Genomic DNA, 9,685 nt, shown 5'->3' with positions numbered 1-9,685 from the left:
CGTGTATATCATGCGTCGACAATAAACGGGATATAGTGAAAGTCGAGTATTCTATTGTCTATTGTTAATCCAAAAGAAGAATGTGATGTATTGCAAATGTTCGTTGTCGTTATAATAATAATACCATCTATATATATTATAATATCATCCGATCGATTATATTGTTGTATGTATATTGTTGTATATTGTTGAATGTTGATAGAGTTTGTAATGATGATAAAACAACGCAAGTATATATATATTTGCAAGAATAAATCACACCGCTAATAATATGGTACAAGGTATGTCTTGAAGTTGTTATTGTACAATAAGTAGAGGAGGGTATTGTATGTGCAACAACCAGAAGAAGAGTATTGTGGAATGTTGTTGTTAGTTTAAAAAAGTAAACAAACAAATAATAGTAAATGTAACTAACGGTGGCACCTGAAACCCTAGCTGATATAGCAAGCAAGCTTAACAGCAAAAAATTTGAAAAAAAAAAAAAAAAAAAAAGATTAAAATTTGGCTATGCAGTCGAGCTCTGCCAATGATCACCTACTAAAGTATATGAATACTTACCCGAATCAGATTTGTAGATAGTAGTAGTAGTATATATATATATAAAATATAGTATACATACACACATAAATAGATTGGATAGAATCGACGAAATAGAATAGTTTTACGACGACGACATTCAACTACTCAAAGAGACGACTATAAAGACGACAAAGACGATAGAGTCATATACTACACACATACATACAAATATATATATAGATAGAGAATACAAAAGATGAATTCTATTATAAAAGGATTTCAATCATCATTGGTCATTGGCAGTGGTAAGCGATTCATGTGCACAGTGAACACACCAACGACGGTTGGTACAAAAGAGTTTAAGATCAAGACATTTTCATTTGGTCAGTTGGGTGTCAACCAACATGTGACATTCCAACCCGCCAAGTTTGACGAGCACACATCGTCTATCGTGGTTGGACACGCTGTTGAAAGCAAGCCATTCGAGGCACCAACCCTATTGCGCACTTCATACTCTCACACGCTCGCCGACAAGACCGTGCAAGAGATCATCAAGTTGCGTCCAACCATGTCACAAAAGCAATTGGCAGACAAGTTCCAAACCACCAAGCAGGTGATTGCCCGTGTCTGTCGTGCACCAGAGGACCAGCTCCAAAAGCGTATCGACACGTTCCAAGTCAAAAAGACGCGTGTCGTCGAACCAGCCGACGTCAAGAAACAACGTTACGACTCGTGGGTCGACAAGATGAAGCAGAGAGAATACGACAACAAGGTTATCAGCAAGGCCAAGGGCCACGAAGACCAAATATACTTTAGAGCATCCAAGCACGAATTGGCATTCCTCGCCAACCAAGATACATACGATGCAATGGTTAGCGGCTACGATCTAGTCCGTCCAGACCAAAAGGAAGACACTGAAAAGAAGGACAAGAAACCAGTCGTCAAACAAGTTGGTCGTAAACGTCGTCACGTCACTGAAAAGGAAAAATTAAAGGTCAACAAGGCAAAGAGTGCAAAGATGAGATTACTTGGAAGAATGGAAGATGCTTAAACCTAATCATTATAACAATAATAATAATAATAATAATAATAATAACAACAATTAAATTAATAATAATAATAATAAAATCCTTTTTTAAAAAAAATAATAATAATAATAATAATCCAGGTTTCAAAATAATAATTATTAATTATTTATTTATATTTATTTATTAATATTAATATATTATGTATAGAGATGATTGATGTGATTGAATATTATTATTTACAAATTAACAAGGTTTGGAAGAATTTGTTCATAAATATCAAGACCACGAATAAAAGTCTTTTCATTGAGGAATTCATTGTGATCGTGAAGGAGAATGGGAGTGTTGTTGATAGGAGAGAAACCAAATGCTGGGATACCAAGGTTACGGATGAAACGAGAGTCTGTGGCAGCGGGGAAAATCTCTGGAACGAGCTTGATGCCAATGTTTTCGGCCGATTGCTTGAATGTCTTCCACCAGGTGTTGTCGTCAGTGACGCCAGTCATCTCATTCTTGGCAGTGTAGTTTGCAAACTCAAATGACAAACCCTCTTCCGATGTCCATTCACGAATCTGTTTTAAAAAGTCTTCCAAATTGACAGTTGGTGGGATACGAATATCAAAACCGGCTTCAGCCTTTGTTGGAATGACGTTGTAGCTATAGTTGGGGAATGGTCCCTCACCAACACCTGCCTTGAGTACTGTAAGATTGAGTGTAGTAACATCACCCAATTTCTTTCCACATTCATGATGACCTTTATGTAAATCTGTAAATTGGTCATGACGGAATTGTAACATCTTGTTTATAGTTCTCATCTAAAAACAATTTAATTAAATATAAATACAGTTATTAGTTCATCTTTCTTTCTCCTTTACTCTTTCTCTTTCTACTTACCAACTTTTCAACAGCAGTATTCTCAATGAAACGACTACCATGACCAGTATTACCGACGGCGGTGATATGTACCCACCATGGAGCACGTTCACCGTAAAAGACTGTGAATTCTTCAGTGGGAGATGCCAAACCTTCGTCAATGGCAACACCGACGTTCATGTCTCTGAATTTTTGTGTCTCGACAAATGGTTCCATACCTTGACCGGCACCAATCTCTTCATCGGGTACAAAGGTGAGATAGAGGTTACGTTTCATCTTCTTTCCACTCTTTACAAAGCGTGCAGCAACCTCGAGGAACTGAATGCAGACACACTTCATATCTTGAGTTCCACGTGCGAAAATGTTACCATTCTCATCTTTGATGGCTGCGAATGGTTCTGTGTTCCAACACTCTCTGACGGCTGGTACAACATCGACATGAGAATTTAAAAGAACCGATGGCAATGATGGATCACTACCTTCAATCTTCATAATGACGATTGGCAAACCAGTCTCTCTGTACACTTCACACTCCAAACCATACTCTTTAGCCTTTTGTACTAAAAAGGTTGTCGAACCTTCATAATCTGGTTTTGGATGATCAGTTCTAATCTTTAAAAACTCTCTAAATACTGTTACTGATTTATCTACAAAATCAAATCATTCAAATATTTGTATATTAATATATATTTGATCAATTAAATTATTTCTTCTTCTTTCTTCAGTTTCTTTCTTCTTTAGTTTCATTGTTCTTGAATTAATATTCATACTTTCTTCACCTGACATCATAATTCTTTCTATTGCTTTAGTAGTATTAATATTAAATATTTATATTTAAAATGTGTATACACCTTAATGAATAAAACAACTACAAAAAATTAAATCACTCTTTCATTCTAGAATGTTCAAAAAATCCCAAAAAAGGAGAGAATGATTTTTATAACTTTTTATTTTATTTTGAAATAGTACAAAATATCGGAGATTGAAACTAACAAACAAAATATTATTATTATTATTATTATTCATCATATTTGATCAAATGAGATAATTAAAGTAATTATCCAACAACCAACCAACCAGGGAAGAGAGAGGTCGTCTAATTCATCGGATGAAGTGAGTGGGTTTGAACCAAGATACTTTGTTCAACGACGACCATGGGATGGTCTTTTTAGCAGAGTTTTCGGACAACCGATGACACGAAAATTGTTTAAACTTTTCAGTTACTCAAATTAATAAGGAGGAGGAGGACACATCATAGAAAGATATTTATAATAACAACCAACTAACTTGCTCAAAGACCTGTTTGATTTTGTTTTCTGACAGATACGAACTCTTCATTGTCTAAACTCGCTTCTCTCTACATTATTTATACATATTTATATTTATTTATTATTTTTCAAAGTTTCTTTCATTCTTCTCTTGGCGCCTTCAGTATTCTTTAAAGTTTGTTTTTTTTATTAATAGATAGTAATAATAATAAGAGATAAGATAGATAAATTTAACAATGGGTACAGGTATGTTGTTTGTCGTCTGATGATAAAACACAAACAAAACACACGCACACACTAACTTATTATTATTATTATTATTATTATTGTATAACACACATATACATATATATTATTCATTTCTCTTTCTCTTTAGATATTAAAGTAAATGTACCAACTACAACATATAATAGAAAGTTGTTGATGAGTGTTGGAGGGATTATGGGCTTCTTCTTGTTGTATGGTGTTCTACAAGAGAAGATTATGAACTATCCATACGGCGAGGATGATAATGGTGAGCCAATCTACTTTACCGACTCGACATTTATCGTGTTGTCGAATCGTGTGTGTGCGGCTATTATCGCTGTTATCATTGTCGTGTATCGTGGCGAGTCGTTGCGTAATGTCGCACCACTTCACAAGTACTTTGGTGTGGCGTTGTCCAACTTTTGTGCAACTTGGTGTCAATACGAAGCGTTAAAGTATGTCAACTTCCCCACCCAGACATTGGGCAAATGCGGCAAGATGATGCCTGTCATGTTGGTAGGCACATTCATCTCGGGCAAAAAGTATTCTCTCAAAGACTACTTGATTGCCGTCACCATTACAATGGGATGTATGATCTTTTTCATGACCGGTGACATTGCCTCCAAGAATAGTGAAAATACCATGGGTGGTCTATTGCTTATGGCCGCCTACATGTTCTTTGACTCGTTTACATCGACCTTCCAGGAAAAGATGTTCAAGGGTTACACCATGTCCACCTACGACCAGATGATCTATGTCAACTCGTGTTCGGCACTCATCTCTGTACTCATCCTTCTCTTTAACGGCCGTCTCTTCCCAGCCATCGATTTTGCCATGACCTATAGCCAGTTGTTGACCGACTCGACATTCCTCTCTATCTGTGCCAGTCTTGGTCAGATGGTCATCTACTTTACCATCAAAGAGTTTGGTGCTCTCATCTTCTCCACCATCATGGTCACCAGACAAGTCTTTTCCATCGTCCTCTCGACCTTCCTCTTTATCCATCCCCTCTCACCCTTTCAATGGATCGGTGCCCTCATTGTCTTTGGCACCCTCTACTACAAGGCCATCGAGGACCAAAAGAATAGAAAACACGGTCATGGACACAGCAAGTCAGAAGACACCAACAACAAAGATAAAGAAGCTATCACTGTTACAGTTCAATCAAGTAGCAGCAATAACGATAATGAAGATTCAAACAAATAAGAAGCGAGTACAATAATAATAATAGTAATAATAATCAATCATTTTTTTTTCCCAACCAACCAACCAACACCCTTAAATACAACAAACAAACAAACACTAACCAAGGTTAATAATGAAAAAAAAGAACCAGATATTTTCTTTTTTTTTCTTTTTAAATACCTTAATCCATTCATTAAAATGTAATAAGAACTTGGATTATTTCCAAATCAATTTATAAATTCATTCTCCTTTGTATATAATACTTTAACCTTATATATAAATTTAAATAAAATTTTATTCAACAATACAAACAAAGTAAGAATAATCTTATAGAATATTATTAATTTATGATACATTATCCTACAGCTAAAAAATAATAATAATAATAATAAAAGTACAATATCGATCAAAACAAGTTTTTTTTTTTATTATTATTTTTTTTAAAGACTCTTTACCCTTGCTTGTCAGTTTGTTGAGAGAGTGGATCGTCTGGAAGGATTGTTGAGTTGTCGATAATCATTCTACTTGCTATCTTGCAGTTGAGAAGTGTTCGTCCAACTCGAGTCCATATGATTTGGTCACCTGGAGATACATCATTTCCAATTTTCATCCTACCACAATCATCATATTCAACTGAATCTGATCGAGAATGGAATATAACTTGGAGTGTGTTGATAGGTGATGACCACACCCAATCAATAATTTTGATTGTGTATTTGATTGAATTTGATGATACTTGAATATCCTCACCCAAGAATGAACTGATGTTGGTGTCTTGGAATTGAACAACTGTGACATTGAATCGAGTTGATTGATTGTGTATGCTTCCAATAAATACTGTTTCAATATAAGATGTCTGTTTATGTTGTGTTTGATTGACTTGTTCCCAAGATACAACATCCATAGACATGCTTCGAACGATTGATTTATCATGACTAATTTCTCGGATGGATTGAATTCCAGTTGTGATATTGACTATAACACCGCTGATCGTTTGACTGGTTGATAGAATTAATGTTGAATTCATCATAACGGTTGTGTTGAGTTGTTTATCACGATCGTAGTGATGACTGTCCAGGGATAATGCTCTTAATATTGTCAATGATTGGCGTGTCATTGGTATAAAATGTAATCAATGGAGTGTAATATTTTACATTTTTGGTATCGAATGGGACTACCTTTCTATTATGAATATTAAATAGAATATTTTCTGATGGTTTCACCTTTGGATCAATACCACTATTTGTTGTAAACTCTTTGCCGTGAATGAAACTCCTTGCCAAAATCTAAAATCATCATATCCAATTAAATCCAATGATCGATTAAAACATTGATACATTTCTTGTGAATCAAAGGAACCAATGTATGGAGCATTGAATGTTACACCCATTGTTACTTTATCAATCATTAATCGATTGACTCCTTCATAATCTCCACCAAATAGAATGGTTGAAAAGAATCTATCTTCACAGACTATTGAAAAAGAGTATTGCATTAGAATTGAATCTATAAAGAGTATTATTATTTAATTAATTATTATAAATACATACAAATATGAGGTTTATAGGTTTGAGTATAAACTTGGTCAACTGAAATTGAAATCGGAAGGAGTTTGGTCTCTCTAACAAGAGATGTTGGGAGTTGGCAAATAATTTGAGTTGATGTTGCAAAACTAATATTACATGGAATATTTGATGTTGAGACACTGACAGATACTGTATTGTTGGTGTCATCACCAAAGTTATCACCAATCCTCCCATGGTAAATAGATAGCCTCGTTGGAAAGAATTTATATTTAGTTCTATATGAGGTTAAAAACATCTTATATTACTAATCGCCATCATCGAGAAAACGAGCCATATTCATATTCATTTTATAGTTACCCAATCCCAAATAGCCTTTTTTTTATAGGATTCTGATACTAAAGTCAAACTAAAGGGTTTGAGTTTTGATCACTTCTCTTGGAACAAAGGGTCAATAAAAGGAAAAAAAGAAATAGGATCGAGTGCTTGTTTAATACTAATTGGGTTTGGCTTTATTTTTAGGTTTTGGGTATGATCATTCTATTTGAGTTCTAAAATCTTCATATCCAATTTATACTTTGTATTTGTATGTTCTAATACAATTCTCATATTCAGCACCCTTCAAGTACCACGCAGTTTAATTTTAAATAGTGGTCCATCCAAAGGAATACTATCTTGATTGTATTTACCGCCATCAGTATGAGTCGCTCATTTGTGAATGAAACAACAATACATTTTAAATAAATAAATATCATTATCGATAGAATGTGAAGACAAAAATATTTTTAAAGGTTGAGTTTGTATTTATTATTTAGAACTTGTCAAGTTGTCAATTAAGTTTGACCAATTTCCCGGGATTTGGATTCTTTATACATATATTGTTGTTTGGGTTTGTGTTGTGTGTGTTTCTATTGTTAACAAGAATAAACAACATTGGATGCTTCAAGAGCAGTGTTGGTGCTAGAGAGAGCAATGTAACCGAATCCATAGGATTGACCGGGAGCGATCTTGTCTTGGTAGGATGGTAATTGGTATTGGTCTGTGCCATCCTTGTCCATTTGCCAGATTTGGGAGAGTTGGTCAGATGGAAGCGTGGCCTTGAAGTTCTTGAGGTCCTTGGTACCAGTATTTTCAACGGTGGCTTGTACTTGGACATAGTTCTTACCATCATTGGTCCATGAGTTGACAATGGCTTGTGAAAGGGTAGCATGGCATCCACCGGCGGAACCAGAGGATCCTTCAATGTTGGAGGCACCAGAAGTTCCACCTGCAGAGCTGCCAGACGATGATTCGGGGACAGTGGCACAACCATCGATTGAAATGGTATTGGCAGTGGGTGAAGTGGTAATGTATCCAAAGTTGTGGGACTCACCCTTGAGGACGGGTGACACTCCACGCCATGATGGCAATGTGTATACTCCATCTTGCATCTTGGTAATCTCCCAAGTGTTGAGTAACTTGTCTGGGTTGGCAATGATAATGTGCAAGGTATCGGTCAATGGCAAATCAGCTTGGTTCAAAACAGACACAACGTATTGGTAGTGATTGACTCCATCAGCCTTCCAAGAGTTGGAAAGTGTTTGGGTTGTCTTGACTGCACAATTGTCTCCTCCTCCTGTTCCACCAGTTGATGTTGATGATGATGAAGAGGAAGTTGATCCAGATGTTGAAGTTGAACCAGAGGTAGATGTAGATGATCCACCAGTTGATGTGGACGAGTCAGAGGTGGTGGTGGATGGGATACAGTCATCATCTTCACTTGATGAAGAACCAGTGGTTGATGACGATGAGCCAGTGGTGGTAGTGGTAGTTTCTTCAGACGATCCAGTTCCACCAGTAGTAGTCGAGGTGGAGGTCGATGTAGATGAACTGCTACCACCAGTGGTTGATGATCCAGTACTTACTGACGAAGTGCCAGAAGTAGAAGTGGATGCAGAACTAGCGCCAGTAGTAGGTTCTGAACTCCCGGCACTCGTGGAAGAGCCACTGGAAATATTTGTTGTTGAGGTGCTAGAGGACGTGGAAGTAGAGGAGGCAGTTGAGGTGGTACTGGATGAAGTAGAGGTACTGGATCCAGATGTTACACTCGATGGTGGGTCGGTTTGACCAGCGACCTGAATAGATGCGCTGAGGTCTTCACCGGCACTAGCCACTTGAAGGGTAGTGACCTTGTCAAGGGTGATCGAGTAGACGCCCGGACTATCAACACTACCAGAGATGGTTGGTGACTTGATGGATCCATCAGCACTCTCAACAGTGTGTGACTTGCCATCATAAGTGTAGAAATGAATAGTATCTCCTACTTGAGCTTGGACAACTTGTGGTACTCTTCCTGAATTCCAAACTACAATAATTGAACCTTAAAAAAAAAATTAAAAATAAAAAATATTTATTTGTTAGGATATCTTTGTTTGTTTGGAAATGAGTTATAATTATAGTTATTATATTACTACTTACTTGCAGCTGAAGTATATGAAATAATAGATGATACCAAAATTACTAGTGACAGTAATTTTGAATATTTAATGTTTATCATTGTTTTTTGTTTGTTTTTTTGTTAATGATAAATCGATTGTTAATTAATTATTATTATTAATATTGTTGCTACGAACTAAACATAAAAGATTGGGTTGTGCTGTGAATGTAATAATAATAAAAATTAAATTATTGGTGGTACAAATTTGTTGTTATAAATAAAATTTGTTGAAAAATATAAAGAGATTATTTGTTGTTTTGTTGATGATGAATATATAAATTGACTCGAGTCTTTTTGAAGGCCTTGTATTAGATACGGCCTCAATCAACGGTTATGTAAGATTTAATTAAATTAAAATTAAAACTGCTTTAGTTTCGTTTAGTTGTTGAAATTCAAAAAACTAATGGTTTGTTCTCTCCTCTCTCCCCCACTTCACCAACAAGATGGCAACCAATTAAATTCAAAAAGGTGTTTTCAATGGTCGAGAGTATAAAAAAGGATGGTAACCGATCCAAGCACCTTCATCCCATGACCTCTATACAACTCTAACTGAAAGATCTTTCCAACTAA

The 9,685-nt window shown here is 35.8% G+C and overlaps 5 protein-coding genes across 5 annotated transcripts; 2 read left to right on the top strand and 3 right to left on the bottom strand.

Annotated features, from left to right (window-relative positions):
* Positions 1–271: 271 nt before the first annotated feature.
* Positions 272–1,570, top strand: DFA_03141 (uncharacterized protein; the record flags this gene model as incomplete). The annotated part of the gene is made up of 2 exons (XM_004362690.1): positions 272–281; positions 795–1,570. The coding sequence occupies 2 exons, from the start codon at positions 272–274 to the stop codon at positions 1,568–1,570; spliced, it is 786 nt and encodes a 261-aa protein (XP_004362747.1).
* A 213-nt stretch (positions 1,571–1,783) lies between these two features.
* Positions 1,784–3,203, bottom strand: acy1 (N-acyl-L-amino-acid amidohydrolase; the record flags this gene model as incomplete). The annotated part of the gene is made up of 3 exons (XM_004362689.1): positions 1,784–2,359; positions 2,439–3,064; positions 3,188–3,203. 3 exons carry the CDS (start codon positions 3,201–3,203, stop codon positions 1,784–1,786), a joined length of 1,218 nt encoding a protein of 405 aa, XP_004362746.1.
* Positions 3,204–3,921: 718 nt separating this feature from the next.
* On the top strand, positions 3,922–5,137 carry DFA_03139 (uncharacterized protein; the record flags this gene model as incomplete). The annotated part of the gene is made up of 2 exons (XM_004362688.1): positions 3,922–3,931; positions 4,062–5,137. 2 exons carry the CDS (start codon positions 3,922–3,924, stop codon positions 5,135–5,137), a joined length of 1,086 nt encoding a protein of 361 aa, XP_004362745.1.
* A 334-nt stretch (positions 5,138–5,471) lies between these two features.
* DFA_03138 (uncharacterized protein) lies at positions 5,472–6,988 on the bottom strand (the record flags this gene model as incomplete). Its single annotated transcript, XM_004362687.1, has 5 exons — positions 5,472–5,482; positions 6,271–6,298; positions 6,354–6,622; positions 6,667–6,821; positions 6,948–6,988. 5 exons carry the CDS (start codon positions 6,986–6,988, stop codon positions 5,472–5,474), a joined length of 504 nt encoding a protein of 167 aa, XP_004362744.1.
* Positions 6,989–7,553: 565 nt separating this feature from the next.
* Positions 7,554–9,175, bottom strand: celB (cellulase; the record flags this gene model as incomplete). The annotated part of the gene is made up of 2 exons (XM_004362686.1): positions 7,554–8,998; positions 9,097–9,175. The coding sequence occupies 2 exons, from the start codon at positions 9,173–9,175 to the stop codon at positions 7,554–7,556; spliced, it is 1,524 nt and encodes a 507-aa protein (XP_004362743.1).
* Positions 9,176–9,685: the final 510 nt, after the last annotated feature.

Source organism: Cavenderia fasciculata, assembly GCF_000203815.1.
Source record: "Cavenderia fasciculata unplaced genomic scaffold Scf_Dfasci-G-b-205a01.r1-3, whole genome shotgun sequence".
Lineage (NCBI taxonomy): Eukaryota > Evosea > Eumycetozoa > Acytosteliales > Cavenderiaceae > Cavenderia > Cavenderia fasciculata.
Note: the sequence above shows the minus strand (reverse complement) of the source record. Positions and strands in the feature narration are given on the sequence as shown.